Here is a 20,577-nt window from a genome sequence, read left to right on the forward strand (position 1 = left end):
AAGTCATGCTAGCATATGTCAGGTATCCCATAAGAGCTTTTGTTCTGAACCTATGGTGTTTTAGGTGCCAAGTGTATGGTCATGTTGCAGCAGTATGTAGGAGGGAAATTCTGAGGTTTGAGAAGTGTACAGGCGGGCATGGGACAAAGGAGTGTGTAGTTTTGGTGGAAAAAGTGGTGTGCTTCAATTGTGGTGGTGCGCATGTTGCTGGGGGTCAGAAATGTGCGAGTGAGGAAAGTAGATGGTGATGGGAAAAGAGTGAGGCTGGGTGAGGGAGCCTAAGAGGATCCCTGTGACTCGTAGGCCAGTACAGAGTGACCCGGACAGTTTGTGCTTTAGTAAGTTTGGCTTCTTATAATTTATTGCTATGGTCATTAATTGTACTGCACAGATGGAGAAGAAATCCCAGAAGATAGGTTTGGTAGTAGCAGCAGCAGAAAAGTTTATGGCTGTCAGATTTTAGTGCAGAAGAACTACACAGGGTTTTGAGAGAAGGGGTTCCAGCCTCCCAGGCCGAGGCCTGTAGTGGGATGGATATATGTAGGGTTAGATGGTGGTGCCCTTGTTCCGTGAACAAACGTGCAATTCAATCTCTGACCTGTGAAAGGCAGCAAAACGCAACAAAGCGTCTAGTCGGCCGGAAAACCACATGAAGAAGACAATTTAAACGGAAGTGAACAGTAACCAATAACAATTTTTACGTTAGCGTTTTTATTGTTGTTATTTAGACGTTTATTAAAACCCTGCATAGCATCACATACTTACCCCGGGTACTCTTTTATTCGCGTTGGAGACAGGTTAGGTTGATGTTATCTAGGTAACGCTAGGTAGCTAGCTTCTAACAATGGCTAACTGTATGGTTTTTCACACTCAAATAGCCTCCATCATGGAGGTGCTAGCGAATGCAGCGGTTGCAGAGATCTGTAAGCTCGTAGACGACGACTATGCAGTATTTCGTTTGGAAATAACTCAAAGCCAGAAAGAAAACAGGGCATTGCAGAGGAAACTACAGCTACTGGAACTGAAGGTGCCACGGGACCGCGCTGACAAGACAATGCGAGAGCGCATTCTCGCCAGTCGTCCCAGAAGTGTCAAGATCCTCGACAGATACAGAGGAACCGCAAGAGGTACGTAAGGGGCTATTTATGTGTGAGAAATTCCGTAATTATATGTGGGGATTTTAATACGATTACGGAACCAATGGATCTGGTATCTCAGTCAATTTCATACATTTAAATACACATTTTGAAACTTGAACAAAACTATTTATGAAGTGATATCTGATTAAATATGGTGGTGATGTCGCATACCGCAACCTGAACACCCTTGCAGAAATAAGGATGTTTAAAAATATATATACTCCTTGCACAGTTGTCACAAAATGTACAGTACCTGTCAAAAGTTTGGACACCTACTCATTCAAGGGTTTGTATTTATTTGAACTATTTTATACATTGTAGAATAATAGTGAACACATCAAAACTATGAAATCACACTGTTAAACAAATCAAAATATATTTGATATTCTTCAAAGTAGCCACCCTTTGCCTTGATGACAGCTTTCTACACTCTTGGCATTCTCTCAACCAGCCTCATGAGGTAGTCACCTGGAATACATTTCAATTAACAGATGTGCCTTGTTAAAAGTTAATTTGTGGAATTTCTTTCCTTAATACGTTTGAGCCAATCAGTTGTGTTGTGACAAGGTAGGGGTGTTATACAGAAGATAGCCCAATTTGGTAAAAGACCAAGTCCATATTATGGCAAGAACAGCTCAAATAAGTAAGAACTTTCAAGAACGTTGAATATTTCTTCAAGTGCAGTCGCAAAATCCATCAAGTGCTATGATGAAACTGCCTCTCATGAGGACCGCCACAGGAAGGGAAGACCCAGTTACCTCTGCTGCAGAGGATACGTTCATTAGAGTTAACTGCACCTCAGATTGCAGCCCAAATAAATGCTTCACAGAGTTCAAGTAACAGACACATCTCAACATCAACTGTTCAGAGGAGACTGTGTGAATCAGGCCTTCATGGTTGAATTGCTGCAAAGAAACCACTACTAAAGGACACCAATAATAAGAAGAGACTTTATTGGGCCAATAAACACAAGCAATGGACATTAGACCCGTGAAAATCTGTCCTTTGGTCTGATGTCCAAATTTGAGATGATTGGTTCCAACCGCCATGTCTTTGTGAGATGCAGAGTAGGTGAACGGATGATCTCCGCATGTGTGGTTCCCACCATGAAGCATGGAGGTGGTGTGATGGTGTGCGGGTGCTTTGCTGGTGACCCTGTCAGTGACTTATTTAGAATTCAAGGCACACTTAAACAGCATGGCTACCACAGCATTCTGCAGCGATACGCCATCCCATCTGGTTTGTGCTTAGTGGGACTGTCATTTGTTTTTCAACAGGACAATGACCCAACACACACCTACAGACTGTGCAAGGGCTATTTGACCAAGAAGGACAGTGACGGAGTGCTGCATCAGATGACCTGGCCTCTACAATCATCCAACCTCAACCCAACTGAGTTGGTTTGGAATGAGTTGGACCACGGAGTGAAGGAAAAGCAGCCAACAAATGCTCAGCATATGTGGGAACTCCTTCAAGACTGTTGGAAAAGCATTCCTCATGAAGCTGGTTGAGAGAATGCCAAGAGTGTGCAAAGCTGTCATCAAGGCAAAGGGTGGCTACTTTGAAGAATCAAAAATATTTTGTTTTGTTTAACACTTTTTGGTTCCTACATTGTCCCATGTGTTATTTCATAGTTTTGATGTCTTCACTATTATTATACAATGTAGAAAATAGTAAAAATAAAGAAAAACCCTTGAATGAGTAGGTGTGTCCAAACTTTTGACTTGGGATTTATACATACAGTACGTCTTTCATGGTGTCTTCGATACTCAAGTGGATAACTCTACTAAAGAATTATTGTGGACAATAACATACGTTGTGAACAGTAACATTTGGAAGACAAGATGCATTATGACTATGAAATAACATTTTGTTCAATGAAAAGAATTCTAATAATCAAAACGGAACTAAAAAGAAATAAGATGGACTCCAAAAACGACCACGGACACTATAAAATCTGTAAATCACGTTATATAATTATGAACTAAAATGTATTGATGTGAAACTTGAATTGTATTTGTGAAATATTTATGATTGTAAAATGTTAACTTCAAAAAAAATCTGGCAAGAGGTACATTTTGCAGAAGGTCTTCCTTTCCCCTCTGCGCATGTAACTTTAAATGTGTTAACCACATTTGGTTAACCAGAATTGCGTCTTGGTCAGTTTTTGGATTGTATGCAATAATTCCCCTGATTTATTTAGCTATCTTGCACAAAGACAGTATCATATTCTAACCAGATTCTTGATTTACTGCATTTCCTATGATTTACTAATTGAAAACAATGTGATGCATGGAACATAATCTACTGATCTATAAATAGTGTATCAAGAAGTTATTTGAAGTGTTACCTTACATCCTTACCAATTCTAGACAGTGTCAAAACTGTCAATAGTGTACAACATGGCGTTGAGCATTGACAGTAGCTAACCTAACCACCTCTTTTCCCCCAATCACTGTCTCAGTTGAAGGACATCTTACTGGAGGCTACAGGAGCTTTGTGAAGCCAGCGGGACACAATACATGGAGAGATGACCAACCAATCACTGTTGATGAGGGGAGTGGAACCTCAACCCAGCACGTTATCATGATAGGGGTTAGTGGAATATTGTTACATCAAAATTACAGTACATCAAATGTGGCCAGTTTATTTCAGAAAGGCTCCCCACAGCTATTCACAAGCTTACAAGTACATCCTAATTTATCTGCCATAGGGGAGCTTCTGAGACTTCCCAACGACATTATTACCAGTACATGAGTAGAATTTGGATAACAATTTCCCCTCTTCTTGTGTCAGGATGCAGAGGCTGCAAGTCCTGAGGTCAAGCTGGAGAGGTCTCAAAAGGAGGAGGACCCACGGCACAGCAGATGCATCCATACTGGAATGGCTGGAGCGCCACCTGTAGCCACAGAGGACCCCACCCCCGCCCCATCGCCACCCATTACCCGACGAAACATCACGGAGGTCAGTGGAACGCTGAACGCCGTCCTCAAGTCAGAGACAGATACAGAGACTTTAACGGGGCTGGACCGACTGGGCTGTCCTCCTGCTCCCCACTCAGAGTATTTACTTTATGGTAACACGAGCCCAAGGACAGTTCTGTCCCATCAGGACTCAGGTGACACGTTACAGACTGGCAATGATCCGTCCTGTTCATACGCTGCAGAGATGATACCTGGTGACATGCCTATCGGCTTAGATACACAGACTAATCCATTGAGAGGGGACTGGAACCAGTACAGTAGTAGTGTATACTCTGAAGGGTGCCTTGATAAGAAAGGGAAAGTGGAAAGCGACACTCCTCTTACATGGAATGCAGACGAGACTCACTTAGGAGAAGAACACTCGCAGGGCAACACCAGTGACTTCTTAGACTACAGGGAAAGCTTACAGACAAATCCAAATGTCGCAACCCACTCCCCTTTACACCCGCTCAGGGATCGCAACCCAGTGTCCACGTCGATGGTTCCTTCCGATTCACAGGGCCGCGTCCTTTTCGATCAGGTATTGAACTCAAACGACAGGGCTAGAGCCCAGACTCAGGGAGGGGGCGCAACGTCAGGTAATTGTAAAGAGAAACGGTTCCTCTGCATGTTCTGTAACAAAGGCTTCAGCCGCCCCCAGAAGGTGGAGATCCACCAGAGGGTCCACACAGGGGAGAAACCCTACAGCTGTACCCAGTGTCACATGCGCTTTGCCCAGGCTTGCAACCTGAAGAGGCATCAGAGGGTCCACACAGGGGAGAAATCCTATAGCTGCCCACAGTGTGAAAAGAGGTTCTCCCACCAGCACCAGCTGAAGATGCACCTGAAGGTCCACACAGGAGAGAGGCCTTTCCCCTGTGTGTAGGGCTGTTACAGTGACCGTAATACCGCCACACCGGTGGTCACAAGTCATCACTGTAGTCAAATTCCACGTGACCGTTGAGTCATGGTAACTGAGCTACTCAAACTGCACTCTGTAAATGAGTGGTGCTGATGGGCGTTAGGAGCCTACCAAACTTGCTAACGGCCATCAAGACGCTAATCGCATGGTACTCAACGCTCTATTGTCCCTCAAATCACTCTGACATCAATGCTAATGCTTTTCAAATCGCATCAAACACTTCATGATTGAATTTGAATAATCTGCAGGGGTCACAATAGCAGGAATACGTGTTTTGCATTCTGAAAATACAGGTGTATTGACCGTGACTTTCAAGTTCCACATTTTTATATTGAAATAGACTTGCTGCTATTATCTGAAACGTCTCATCCATCCTCCAAACCACGCTCTCTATCTCTGCGCAGAGTGATTTGAGGGACAATAGAGCGTTGAGTACCATTAGCATCTTGATGGCCGTTAGCAAGTTTGGTAGGCTACTAACGCCCATCAGCACCATCCGTTTACAGAGCGCTGTTTGAGTAGCCCAGTTACCATGACTCAATAGTCACGTGGAATTTGATTACAGTCATTCAGTTTCAAGTTCCACATTTTTCTATTGACATAGACTTGCTGTTATTATCTGAAACGTCTCATCCATCCTCCAAACCACGCTCTCTCTCTCTCTCTCTCTCTCTCTCTCTCTGCGCTCCAAGTGGGTGAGAGGAGAGGGAGAGAAATGCATTGTGATTGCAACATTTCAAATTGCAGTTGTGGGAAAATCACGCAAATAGGCCTATTGTTGTGACTGTTGGAGAGAAGAGGGTCTCAGATGTCTTCGTGCTTTTTACCCCTTTTTCTGCCCAATTTTGTGATACCTAATTGGTAGTTTTGTCCCATCGCTGCAACTCCCGTACGGACTCGGACGAGGCGAAGGTCGAGAGCCATGCGTCCTCCAAAACACAACCTGCCAAGCCACACTGCTTCTTGACACACTGTTCGCTTAACCCGGAAGCCAGCCGCACCAATGTGTCGGAGGAAACACCGTACAGCTGGCAACTGAAGTTGGCTTGCAGGCGCCTGGCTCGTCACGAGTCGCTAGAGCGAGATGGGACAAGGACATCCCAACTGGCCAAACCCTCCCCTAACCTGGACGACGCTGGGCCAATTGTGCGCCGCTTCATGGGTCTCCCAGTCGCGGCCGGCTGCGACAGTCTGGATCGAACCAGAATCTGCGATGCAGTGCCTTAGACCGCTGCCCCACTCGGAGGCAGGAGGGTCTGAGCTTTCTGTAGGTTTTATATTTATTTCTCAATTTGGACCGCTGGAGCACCATTTTTAAATGAAGTGTCTCATAGGCTATAGCTTTGAGATATATCTTATACGGGGTGGAGTAATTGCATAGGCCTATAGACATCATTGGGTATGCTGAAAAGTTTTCAGGACATTACATTAACTGTTAACTAACTACTTGAACTGTTAGATTAATCAATTACACTATCAGCATATTATATTTAATTTTCTAGCTAATGCATTTTGAGTTTCCACTTCCTCAGATGGTGAATTAGCCCAAATCCACATTTTTTATATATATATATATAACAAACGCACACTACCGTTCCAAAGTTTGGGGTCACTTAGAAATATCCTTGTTTTTGAAAGAAAAGCACTTTTTTTTGTCCATTAAAATAACATCAAATTGATCAGAAATACAGTGTAGACATTGTTAATGTTGTAAATGACTATTGTAGCTGGAAACGGCCTGTTTTTTACATGTTTTTTTTAATGGAATATCTACATAGGCGTACAGAGGCCCATTATCAGCAACCATCACTCCTGTGTTCCAATTGCACATTGTGTTAGCTAATCCACGTTTATCATTTTAAAAGGCTAATTGATCATTAGAAAACCCTTTTGCAATTATGTTAGCACAGCTGAAAACTGTTGTACTGATTTAAAGAAGCAGTAAAACTGGCCTTCTTTAGACTAGTTGAGTAGCTGGAGCATCAGCATTTGTGGGTTCGATTACAGGCTCAGTCTATTCTTGTTCTGAGAAATGAAGGCTATCCCATGCGAGAAATTGCCAAGAAACTGAAGATCTCATACAACGCTGTGTACTACTCCCTTCACAGAACAGCACAAACTGGCTCTAACCAGAATAGAAAGAGGAGTGGGAGGCCCCGGTGCACAACTGAGCAAGAGGACAAGTACATTAGAGTGTCTAGTTTGAGAAACAGATGCCTTACAAGTCCTCAACTGGCAGCTTCATTAAATAGTACCTGCAAAACACCAGTCTCCACGTCAACCGTGAAGAGGAGACTCCGGGATGCTGGCCTTCTAGGCAGAGTTGCAAAGAAAAAGCCATATCTGACTGGCCAAGAAAAATAAAAGATTAAGTGGGCAAAAGAACACCGACACTGGACAGAGGAACTCTGCCTAAAAGGCCAGCATCCCAGAGTCGCAGTCGCCTCTTCACTGTTGACATTGAGACTGGTGTTTTGCGGGTACTATTTAATGAAGCTGCCAGTTGAGGACTTGTGAGGCATCTGTTTCTCGAACTAGACACACTAATTTACTTGTCCTCTTGCTCAGTTGTGCACCGGGGTCCCCACTCCTCTTGGCAAGAATAGACTGACGAGTTTCAGAAAAAAATGATTTGTTTCTGGCCATTTTGAGCCTGTAATCAAACCCACAAATGCTGATGCTCCAAATACTCAACTAGTCTAAAGAAGGCCAGTTTTATTGCATCTTTAATCAGTACAATAGTTTTCAGCTGTGCTAACATAACTGCAAAACGGTTTTCTAATAATCAATTAGCCTTTTAAAATGATAAACTTGGATTAGCTTGAAAATAAGGGAGAGCCGCACACTCTAGGAGCTCAGATGCTCAGATTTCTAAACTTGGATTAGCTAACACAACGTGCCATTGGAACACAGGAGTGATGGTTGCTGATAATGGGCCTCTGTACGCCTATGTAGATATTCCATGAAAAAATCTGCCGTTTCCAGCTACAATAGTCATTTACAACATTAAGAATGTCTACACTGCATTTCAATGGACAATTAAAATTTGCTTTTGTTTTTGAAAGAATGACATTTCTAAGTGACCCCAAACTTTGGTGTGTGTGATAGATAGATAGATAGATAGATAGATAGATAGATAGATAGATAGATAGATAGATATATATATACATACATACACGTACGTGTGTGTGTGTGTGTGTGTGTGTGTGTGTATATATAACACACACACAGTGCCTTGCAAAAGTATTCATCCCCCTTGGCGTTTTTCCTATTTGGTAAAAAAATATATATATATATACGGAAAAGCGGTGCGTGCATATGTATTCACCCCCTTTGCTACGAAGCCCCTAAATAAGATCTGGTGCAAACAATTACCTTCAGAAGTCACATAATTAGTTAGATTGCACACAGGTGGACTTTATTTAAGTGTCACATGATCTCAGTATATATACACCTGTTCTGAATGGCCCCAGAGTCTGCAACACCACTAAGCAAGGGGCACCACCAAGCAAGCGGCACCATGAAGACCAAGAAGCCCTCCAAACAGGTCAGGGACAAAGTTGTGGAGAAGTACAGATCATGGTTGGGTTATAAAAAAAGGTCCCAAACTTTGAACATCCCAAGGAGCACCATTAAATCCATTATTTTTAAAAATTGAAAGAATATGGCACCACAACAAACCTGCCAAGAGGGCCACCCACTAAAACTCCCGGACCAGGCAAGGAGGGCATTAATCAGAGAGGCAACAAAGAGACCAAACATAACCCTGAAGGAGCTGCAAAGCTCCACAGCGGTGATTGGAATATCTGTCCATAGGACCACTTCAACCCGGAAACTCCACAGAGCTGGGCTTTATTGAAAAAAGCCATTACTTAAATAGGCAAACACGTTTGGTGTTTGCCAAAAAGCATGTGGGAGACTCCCCAAACAAATGGAAGAAGGTACTCTGGTCAGATGAGACTAAAATTGAGCTTTTGGCAATCAAGGAAAACACTATGTCTGGCGCAAACCCAACACCTCTCATCACCCCGAGAACACCATCCCCACAGTGAAGTATGGTGGTGGCAGCATCATGCTGTGGGGATGTTTTTCATTGGCAGGGACTGGGAAACTGGTCAGAATTGAAGGAATGATGGATGGCGCTAAATACAGGAAAATTCTTACATTTACGTCGTTTAGCAGACGCTCTTATCCAGAGCGACTTACAAATTGGTGCATTCACCATATGATATCCAGTGGAACAACCACTTTACAATAGTACATCTATATCTTTTTTGGGGGGGAGGGTGGGGGGAGGGTTAGAAGGATTACTTAATCCTAGCCCAGGTATTCCTTAAAGAGGTGGGGTTTCAGGTGTCTCCGGAAGGTGGTGATTGACTCCGCTGTCTTGGCGTCGTGAGGGAGCTTGTTCCACCATTGGGGTGCCAGAGCAGCGAAGAGTTTTGACTGGGCTGAGCGCAAACTGTGCTTCCGCAGAGGTAGGGAGGCGAGCAGGCCAGAGGTGGATGAACGCAGTGCCCTTCTTTGGGTGTAGGGACTGATCAGAGCCTGAAGGTACGGAGGTGCCGTTCCCCTCACAGCTCCGTAGGCAAGCACCATGGTCTTGTAGCAGATGCGAGCTTCAACTGGAAGCCAGCGGAGTGTGCGGAGGAGCGGGGTGACGTGAGAGAACTTGGGAAGGTTGAACACCAGACGGGCTGCGGCGTTCTGGATGAGTTGTAGGGGTTTAATGGCACAGGCAGGGAGCCCCGCCAACAGCGAGTTGCAGTAATCCAGACGGGAGATGACAAGTGCCTGGATTAGGACCTGCGCCGCTTCCTGTGTGAGGCAGGGTCGTACTCTGCGAATGTTGTAGAGCATGAACCTACAGGATCGGGTCACCGCCTTGATGTTAGCGGAGAACGACAGGGTGTTGTCCAGGGTCACGCCAAGGCTCTTAGCACTCTGGGAGGAGGACACAATGGAGTTGTCAACCGTGATGGCGAGATCATGGAACGGGCAGCCCTTCCCCGGGAGGAAGAGCAGCTCCGTCTTGCCGAGGTTCAGCTTGAGATGGTGATCCGTCATCCACACTGATATGTCTGCCAGACATGCAGAGATGCAATTCGCCACCTGGTTATCAGAAGGGGGAAAGGAGAAGATTAATTGTGTGTCGTCTGCGTAGCAATGATATGAGAGACCATGTGAGGATATGACAGAGCCAAGTGACTTGGTGTATAGCGAGAATAGGAGAGCGCCTAGAACTGAGCCCTGGGGGACACCAGTGGTGAGAGCACGTGGTGCGGAGACAGATTCTCGCCACGCCACCTGGTAGGAGCGACCTGTCAGGTAGGACGCAATCCAAGTGAGCCGCGCCGGCAATGCCCAACTCGGAGAGGGTGGAGAGGAGGATCTGATGGTTCACAGTATCAAAGGCAGCAGATAGGTCTAGAAGGATGAGAGCAGAGGAGAGAGTTAGCTTTAGCAGTGCGGAGAGCCTCCGTGACACAGAGAAGAGCAGTCTCAGTTGAATGACCAGTCTTGAAACCTGACTGATTTGGATCAAGAAGGTCATTCTGAGAGATAGCAAGAGAGCTGGCCAAGGACGGCACGCTCAAGAGTTTTGGAGAGAAAAGAAATAAGGGATACTGGTCTGTAGTTGTTGACATCGGAGGGATCGAGTGTAGGTTTTTTGAGAAGGGGTGCAACTCTCACTCTCTTGAAGACGGAAGGGACGTAGCCAGCGGTCAAGGATAAGTTGATGAGCGAGGTGAGGTAAGGGAGATTGTCTCCGGAGGGAAACCTGTTTCAGTCTTCCAGAGATTTGAGACTGGGACGGAGGCTCACCTTCCAGCAGGACAATGACCATAAGCATACTGCTAAAGCAACGCTCGAGTGGTTGAAGGGGAAACATTTAAAGGTCTTGGAATGGCCTAGTCAAAGTCCAGACCTCAATCCAATTGAGAATCTGTGGTATGACTTAAAGATTGCTGTACACCAGCGGAACCCATCCAACTTGAAGGAGCTGGAGCAGTTTTGCCTTGAAGAATGGGCAAAAATCCCAGTGGCTAGATGTGCCAAGCTTATAGAGACATACCCCAAGAGACTTGCAGATGTAATCGCTGCAAAAGGGTGCTCGACAAAGTATTGACTTTTGGGGGGGTGAATAGTTATGCACGCTCAAGTTTTCAGTTTTTTTTGTGTTATTTCTTGTTTATTTGACAAAAAAATGTTGCATCTTCAAAGTGGTAGGCATGTTGTGTAAATCAAATTATACAAACCCCCAAATTTAATTCCAGGTTGTAAGGTAACAAAATAGGAAAAATCCCAAGGGGGTGAATACTTTCGCAAGCCTGTGTGTGTGTGTGTGTGTGTAGATAGATAGATAATGTCCCTACTGTTGGTGCGAGTCATTTCAACTGAACATTGTGGTTACATTAATGAAGAATGAAATCAAATAAATCTTATTCATAATGAATTAATGATGCGTGTCAGGAGCTGGTCATTTTTCCAACACACCTATTATAGCGTTCGTATTTCATCGACACTGTCGAGTGCGTACGGATGGCATGCCCATGCAGCTGATAATGGCCCATTCTAAACTAATTTCACACATATATTATTTAGTATAAAGACCTTTATAAATTGAGAGTAGTTTGATGGGAGACAATATTATCACTTGTGAATGAGAGACTAATGAGCAGTGCGTGCAGTCTAGGCAAGAAACAGAGCGCATGCCATTTTTGCAACTTTTTCAAATCATCAATAGTTACATCATGCAGCCCATATGTTTTGATTTCTAAGACATTCTAAGGTTTGTCTCACAACTAAAGTTGCCAAATAACTCGAAATTAAGCTTATAGGACATGTTACAAATGATCACTTTTTACACTCGACACAGAATAGCCGGTCCATTGCGCACTCGCTCGGCAATCGTTAGAGAAAAATATCCTTTCTGTTTTATTAATCAATGTACACTTATATTCTTGTAACTATAAAGTCATATAAAATAATTGCACAGGAATTAAGCATATATACTGCTCAAAAAAATAAAGGGAACACTTAAACAACACAACCTAGATCTGAATGAAAGAAATAATCTTATTAAATACTTTTTTCTTTACATAGTTGAATGTGCTGACAACAAAATCACCCAAAAATAATCAATGGGAATCCAATTTATCAACCCATGGAGGTCTGGATTTGGAGTCACACTCAAAATTAAAGTGGAAAACCACACTACAGGCTGATCCAACTTTGATGTAATGTCCTTAAAACAAGTCAAAATGAGGCTCAGTAGTGTGTGTGGCCTCCACGTGCCTGTATGACCTCCCTACAATGCCTGGGCATGCTCCTGGACAGTCTGTGGTGCAACGTGGCGTTGGTGGATGGAGCGAGACATGATGTCCCAGATGTGCTCAATTGGATTCAGGTCTGGGGAACGGGCGGGCCAGTCCATAGCATCAATGCCTTCCTCTTGCAGGAACTGCTGACACACTCCAGCCACATGAGGTCTAGCATTGTCTTGCATTAGGAGGAACCCAGGGCCAACCGCACCAGCATATGGTCTCACAAGGGGTCTGAGGATCTTATCTCGGTACCTAATGGCAGTCAGGCTACCTCTGGCGAGCACATGGAGGGCTGTGCGGCCCCCCAAAGAAATGCCACCCCACACCATGACTGACCCACCGCCAAACCGGTCATGCTGGAGGATGTTGCAGGCAGCAGAACGTTCTCCACGGCGTCTCCAGACTCTGTCACGTCTGTCACGTGCTCAGTGTGAACCTGCTTTCATCTGTGAAGAGCACAGGGCGCCAGTGGCGAATTTGCCAATCTTGGTGTTCTCTGGCAAATGCCAAACGTCCTGCACGGTGTTGGGCTGTAAGCACAACCCCCACCTGTGGACGTCGGGCCCTCATACCACCCTCATGGAGTCTGTTTCTGACCGTTTGAGCAGACACATGCACATTTGTGGCCTGCTGGAGGTCATTTTGCAGGGCTCTGGCAGTGCTCCTCCTGCTCCTCCTTGCACAAAGGCGGAGGTAGCGGTCCTGCTGCTGGGTTGTTGCCCTCCTACGGCCTCCTCCACGTCTCCTGATGTACTGGCCTGTCTCCTGGTAGCGCCTCCATGCTCTGGACACTACACTGACAGACACAGCAAACCTTGCCACAGCTCGCATTGATGTGCCATCCTGGATGAGCTGCACTACCTGAGCCACTTGTGTGGGTTGTAGACTCCGTCTCATGCTACCACTAGAGTGAAAGCACCGCCAGCATTCAAAAGTGACCAAAAAAATCAGCCAGGAAGCATAGGAACGGAGAAGTGGTCTGTGGTCCCCACCTGCAGAACCACTCCTTTATTGGGGCTGTCTAGCTAATTGCCTATAATTTCCACCTGTTGTCTATTCCATTTGCACAACAGCATGTGAAATTTGTCAATCAGTGTTGCTTCCTAAGTGGACAGTTTGATTTCACAGAAGTGAGATTGACTTGGAGTTACATTGTGTTGTTTAACCTCTATGGGCTAGGTGGGACGCAAGCGTCCCACCCGTGGTGCACTCCATCAACAGCAGGTGCATTTCAAGAGCGGCAAATTTGAATCCAAATAAATGTCAAAATTCAAATTTTTCAAACATACAACTATTTTACACCCTTTGAAAGATAAACATCTCCTTAATCTAACCACGTTTTACGATTTCAAAAAGGTTTTACGGCGAAAGCATAAATTTAGAGTATGTTAGGACAGTACATTTACAAGAGTTGTGTGTAATGTTGTGCCAATTCAAAGACAGGCGTCACCAAAACCATAAAATCAGCTAAAATTATGCACTAACCTTTTACAATCTCCAACAGATGACACTCCTAGGACATTGTGTTAGACAATGCATGCATTTTTAGTTCTATCAAGTTCATATTTATATCCAAAAACAGCGTTTTACTGTGGCGTTGATGTTCAGGAAATCGTTTCCCTCCAATAACCGGCATTCAAGTCAGCACCACAAATTAAATAATTAAAATTAGAAAACATTGGTAAAATATTATATTGTCATTTAAAGAATTATAGATTTACATCTCTTGAACGCAATCAACTTGCCAGATTTAAAAATAACCTTACTGGGAAATCACACTTTGCAATAATCTGAGCACTGCGCCCAGAAAAATACGCGTTGCGATACAGACTAGCCGCCATGTTGGGGAGATCTAAAATCGAAAATACTATGTAAATAATTCATTACCTTTGATTCTCTTCATCAGATGTCACTTCCAGGTATCACAGGTCCATAACGAATGTAGTTTTGTTCAAAAAAGCTCATAATTTATGTCCAAAAATCTCTGTCTTGTTAGCACATGATCTAAGCCCGCTGGACTTCACTTCATGAACGAGGGGAAAAAATATATTTACGTTCGTTCAAACATGTCAAACGTTGTATAGCATAAATCATTAGGGCCTTTTTTAACCAGAACATGAATAATATTCAAGGTGGACGAATGCATTCTCTTTTATAACGTATTGGAACGAGGGTACCCAACATGAACTCGCGCGCCAGGTGTCTAATGGGCCATCATCGTTCCATGGCTCTTGTTCGGTCAGATCTCCCTCCAGAAGACTCAAAACACTTTGTAAAGGCTGGTGACATCTAGTGGAAGCAATAGGAAGTGCCAAAATCTTCCTCAGCCCCTGTGTTTTTCAATGGCATAGGTTTAAAGGTAATACAACACATTAGGTATCCACTTCCTGTCAGAATCTGTCTCAGGGTTTTGCCTGCCAAATGAGTTCTGTTATACTCACAGACACCATTCAAACAGTTTTAGAAACTTTAGGGTGTTTTCTATCCATATATAATAAGTATATGCATATTCTAGTTACTGGGTAGGATTAGTAACCAGATTAAATCGGGTACATTTTTTTATCCAGCCGTGCAAATACTGCCCCCTAGCCCTAACAGGTTAAGTGTTCCCTTTATTTTTTTGAGCAGTGTATTTTCTGCTATTGGCATGGCACTCCCAGATCGGTAACATACAGTAGGCCGACTCAATATGAAATCCTGTTCTTCTGAAATACATTTTCTTCATATCATGTTTCTTAACACCAGCTATTGTGATGGTGTATATTAAATGGATTTGTAATCCATATTTGAATTGTAGATGTTCCAAAGCCGCACATCAGCGGCTTGTATGCGTGGAAACCCGGAGATGCCAACCGTATTTATATTAATACAGGTCAATAACCTTGAGACCGGTGGTAATTTTGCGTGACAGTTAACGGCTGACACATTTTCATGACAGCCACAGCCCTACCTGTACACACTGCAGGAAGAGGTTCTGAGAGGACCTACCTCAGGATACACCAGCAGAAAAAAACATTCCACTCTATAACATAGAAACCATTCCACACGATATCTTCTGATGTTTGGATCAAACGTTGAATTAAAGACAAAGATCAATTTTCATTGTTTCAGCAGAAAAGATCCACAGATGCATTTAGAGTAACAGATTTCAGTGTTGAATATTCCTAGGTAGAATATTGCATTCAGTCATAAAACATCTTTTACATATTGTGTTTGTATTGTGTAGGCTGTATTATGTTCACAAATGCCTATTTCACTACTTCTATTCAACTAACGTATTTTTTTCCCAAGACACTTTTAATGAGAAAATGAATGCAGTTAATCAAGTTCATGGACATTTTTTGTTAAGACATATATGTGTGGATTTCATATAAAAACTTTGTTTAATAAACATCATGAACTTTCATTGGGATTCTATTTAGTAGAAATCACATCTGATCTCACCCTATTCTACATACACCCAACAGTGCTTTATAACCAATATACACTTAGGGCCTACATACAGTGCTTTATAACCAATATACACTTAGGGCCTACATACAGTGCCTAGAGAAAGTATTCACAGCCCCTTTTACCATTTTGTTTTGTTATGAAGTGGGATTAAAATTGATTTAATTGTACAGGTTAGAATCACCTTTAGTAGCAATTACAACTGTGAATCTTTGAGTAAGTCTCAAAGAGCTTTCCACACCTGGATTGTGCAACATTTGCCCAATTTATTTTAAACAAAAATATTAAATCCCTGTCAAATTGGTTGTTGATCATTGCTAGACAACCATTTTCAGGTCTTGCCATAGATTTTCAAGCAGATTTATGTCAAAATTGTAACTTGGCCACTCAGGAACATTTGCGGTCTTCTTAGTAAGCAACTCTAGTGTAGATTTGGCCTTGTGTTTTAGGTTATTGTCCTGCAGAAAGATGAATTCCTCCCAGTATCTGGTGGAAAGCAAACTGAACCAGGTTTTCCTCTAGGATTTTGCCTGTGCTTAGCTCCATTACGTTGATTTTTTATCCTGAAAAACTCCCCAGTCCTTAATGATTACAAGCATACCCATAACACGATGCAGCCACCACTATGTTTGAAAATATGGAGAGTGGTACTCAGTAATGTGTTGTATTGGATTTGCTCCAAACATAACACTTTGTATTCAGGACAAAAAGTTCATTGCTTTGTCACTTTTTTTGCAGTACTACTTTAGTGCCTTTGTGAAAACAGGATGCACGTTTTGGAATATTTTATTCTGTACAGGCTTCCTTCTTTTCACTCTGTCAAAGAGGTTAGTATTGTGGAGTAACTACAATGTTGTTGATTCATCCTCTGTTCTCCTATCACAGCCATTAAACTATGTGACTGTCTTAAAGTCAGGGGCTGAATACTTATTGGCTCAAGAAATTTCAGCTTTTTGTTTTTTATTAATTTGTCAAAATTTAAGAAAACATAATTCCACTTTGACATTATGGTGTATTGTGTGTAGGCCAGTGACCCCAAAAATCTAAATTTTCATCAATTTTAAATGTATTCTGTAAAATAACAAAATGTGGCAAAAGTCAAGGTGTATGAATACTTTCTGAAGGAACTGTAACAGTGAAGGCTGCTGAGGGGAGAACGGCTCACAATAATGGCTTGAATGGAGTTTAATGGATGGAATAGAGTGAATGGAATGGTATGAAAACCATGTCTTTGAAACCATTCTATTTACTCCAATCGAGACATTATTACGACCTGTTCTCCCCTCAGAAGCCTCCACTGCACTGTACCCACACACTAACAAACACCTGCTGTGCACTTCAAAATAGTTGAGTCAGGTTTGACTGATGATGACTCATATTTACCCACATCATATTTATGTCCACCGGGATGAGTTTAATAACAATTAAGTCATTCTGTAACTACAGTATAGAACTCAAACGTAGTGGGGATGGGTAAACACTCCATTTTGAAAGTGTGTTTATTATCTGTGTGTACATACCTGAGGGAGTATGTCTGTGTAATCTGTATCACCTATCTCTTCTAGGAGGACGAGGGTCCAGAGGTGCTGCTCGTGAAGGAGGAGGGGTGTGAGGAGGGTCTGGGGAACCCTGAGGGGACCATGGTCATGGACGACAACCAGACTACACCACCTCCTGAACCCACAGAGGAACCAGCTGAGCAGCACAGGGCCACATACATTCTCACTGAGGTGAGCCCACTGTGAACTACTGTCTGAATGGTATTAGGTCAGGTCTTAATTCATTTTGTCTTAAGTATGGGACCATGCCATTGAATTATCCAACCATTAGTATAGTATCAAATCAACTCACATGTATGCATTGTACTCATAGCAATCCCTCATTGCCCAATCAGAAGATGCTCCATAGCAGGGTGCTAATATCAGATGTCTTGATCCAACATCTTCTCTCTGTATCTCTTACAGTCAGTAGACATTGAGGAAGGGAAGCCTGATCTGCTGCTAGTCAAAGAGGAGACAATAGAAGACGGACAAGAGAGCATTGATCTGCTGAGTGGACTAAAGATGGGGGAGCAAGGTAACGGAGAAATACATATAGCCTACATATAGTACTACATCTTCAATGAGAATAGTGATGCACCTGACTATTTTACCTTAATTTTCTTCATTCATACAATGAAATCAATACAACTTATGTTTACATACAACAAAAACACAATGTATGAACTTGACCATGTAATTGACTCAAAAACACTCCATATGTAGAGTTTTCTCTGCCATGTTTGTAAAGTCTATTTTCTAACCTCTTCCTGCAGGTGGTTGGCTGGAGGCTAACAGAGGAGACTGGTCGGCCATCTTGGATACCCAGACCAGTGCAGCCAAGGGCCCAGGGGACAACATCATTGAGCAGGCCAGGACCAGATGCGACATAGTGGAGGTCAATGGATGGAACAGCATCCTAAACTCTGGGCTGGGGAACAACACTGTTAACCACAACCAGAAACAGACGGTCGAATACAAAACAACAGCTGAACTTAGTCTCCATGACAACAGACTGGATGAGACCAGGGCGAGGCGTAGATTTGGTCTGCGGGGACGGGGAGGTGTCTGTATACGGGGGGAGAGAACAACAGACACAGACTCAGCTAGTGATGCTCCGTCCTGCTCCTATAGTTGTGATTCAGAGAGACTGATGGCGCCTCAGGTTAACCCCCTAACAGGTGCTGCCTTCAGCCTGCCTTCTATAGGATCTATCAACTGGAACATGGACCCTGTGACAACACAGACACTCCCTGACCTTCGTCCTCCTCACAATCTCCTTATGTTAAACCAGACCTCAGACAATGCCAGTGCCTCAACATTAAATAGCTACACAAGCCCATTGACAAATGACAGTAGTAGAGATGGAATCAGTAAAGGTGGCATCGCCAAAGAGAAGCGCTTCCCGTGTTCATTTTGTGGGAAAGCCTTCAGTTTCCCCAAACAGGTGGAGATCCACCAGAGGATGCATACGGGGGAGAAACCATTCGGCTGCCACCTGTGCTGGGCCAGTTTTTCACACTCGTTCAGCCTGAAGAGGCACCAGAGGGTCCACACAGGGGAGAAACCATTCAATTGTCACCTGTGCCGGGCCAGTTTTTCACACTTGTTCAACCTGAAGAGGCACCAGAGTGTCCACACAGGGGAGAAATCCTGAAGCTGCCCCAGTGTGAGAAGAGGTTCTCCCACCAGCATCAGCTGAAGATGCACCTGAAGGTCCACATGGGAGAGAGGCCGTTCGCCTGTACACACTGCGGGAAGAGGTTCTCAGAGAGGAGATACCTCAGGATACACCAGCAGAAAACATGTTCCATGTATAGAGTATAGTAACATGTAGTACTAGTTAGTGTGTTTGTAGTTAATTCTGTTGCTTTTGGATGCAGTAGGGAACTGGATGAGGTGAACTCCACCCAGCACAGCCAGAAGAGGACTGAGTTTTTCCTAGCCACCGTGCTTTCTACATCTGCATTGCTTGCTGTTTGGGGTTTTAGTCTGGGTTTCTGCTGATGTATAAAGGGCTTTATGAATGCATTTGATTGAAATTTGATTGGACTGAGGAAAGAATGAGTATGATGAGGCAGAGTAGATGATATGGTGATGGTTGGTGTGATGGTGTCTAGTAAAAATGCTTCACTAATGAAGAATGACAAATTTAGTCCCTTTAAGTTGATACTGGTGGTGTTATAGTGAGATCAGAATGGTGCCTTGTAATGTTAAACCTTTTCCGAAGTATTCTAAAATTCATTTTATCAAAGTAAGGGTTCCAGATTTACAGAAAAGGTCAAATGCTACCATAGTGAGTAAAAAAAATAAAATAATAATCTACTTGTATCGTTTTGTGCAGTAAAAGTACTGTATGTAAAAGTTATGCGAGTAAATTACCATTTTGTTGAAATGAAATACAAAATTGACTCTGTGCTGACAGACTTTGTTATTTTTGTATCATTGCAGGGACTGAGTTTCCCTTATCAGTCTAACCAAAACATTATACTTAATTATTTAATCAACACACACAGTCGTGGCCCTTGCACTTTTATCAAATAACTGACCATTTTCCCTAAGAATGAAGTTGAAATTTAACATTGTATTTGGTCTCAACAGTTCTTTATTTCACTGTTAATATTACAGAACCTTTGTTTTTGATTCATAACTTAATATATCCCTTTAAATCAGAAAAAATAAACAGAAAAGGCATTGACAAAATTATTGACACCCTAGACATAATATTTGGTAGCACAGCCTTTGGTCAAAATAACTGGTATAATCAAGCGCATCCTATAGCCATCGATGAGCTTCCTGCACCTCTGTACTGGCAGTTTGGCCCACTCCTCTTGTGTCCCGTCTCCCAACTGCTGTTTTCAGGTCTCTCCACAAGTTTTCAATGAAATTTAGTTCTGTACTCATTGCTGGCCACTTTAGAACAGTCCAGCGTTTTCTCTTGAACCATTCCTGGGTGCTTTTTGAAGTGTGCTTAAGGTCATTGTCCTGCTGGAAGACCTTTGACGGAGACCCAGCTTTCTGGCACTGTGTCTGACATTGCGCTCTAAAATGCCTTGTTATTCTCCTGATTTCATGATGCCATGTACACGTTCAAGGCACCCAGTGCCAGAGACAGCAAAGCAACCCCAAAACATCACTGAACCTCCTCCATGTTTGACTATAGGGAAGGTGTTCTTTTCTTTGAAGGCTTAATTTTGTTCTCTGTAAACAGAGATGGTGTGCTTTACCAAAAAGCTC

At 43.2% G+C, this 20,577-nt stretch overlaps 1 protein-coding gene across 1 annotated transcript; it reads left to right on the forward strand.

Annotated features, from left to right (window-relative positions):
- Nucleotides 1-658: 658 nt before the first annotated feature.
- LOC106602418 (uncharacterized) lies at nt 659-19,862 on the forward strand. The gene is made up of 6 exons (XM_014195040.3): nt 659-1,127; nt 3,604-3,734; nt 3,936-4,103; nt 17,368-17,532; nt 17,767-17,878; nt 18,117-19,862. The coding sequence occupies exons 1-6, from the start codon at nt 845-847 to the stop codon at nt 18,995-18,997; spliced, it is 1,740 nt and encodes a 579-aa protein (XP_014050515.1). The 5' UTR covers nt 659-844; the 3' UTR covers nt 18,998-19,862.
- Nucleotides 19,863-20,577: the final 715 nt, after the last annotated feature.

This window comes from Salmo salar, chromosome 04 (assembly GCF_965601325.2).
Source record: "Salmo salar chromosome 04, fSalSal1, whole genome shotgun sequence".
In the NCBI taxonomy this organism is placed as follows: Eukaryota; Metazoa; Chordata; class Actinopteri; order Salmoniformes; family Salmonidae; genus Salmo; species Salmo salar.

Excerpts from the sequence above, each read along its gene's own strand:
- LOC106602418 (XM_014195040.3), top strand. The coding sequence starts at position 845 with ATGGCTAACTGTATGGTTTTTCACACTCAAATAGCCTCCATCATGGAG. Across the intron at positions 1,128-3,603 it reads ATACAGAGGAACCGCAAGAG|TTGAAGGACATCTTACTGGA; the intron begins GTACGTAAGGGG and ends TCACTGTCTCAG. Across the intron at positions 4,104-17,367 it reads CCCGACGAAACATCACGGAG|GAGGACGAGGGTCCAGAGGT; the intron begins GTCAGTGGAACG and ends TATCTCTTCTAG.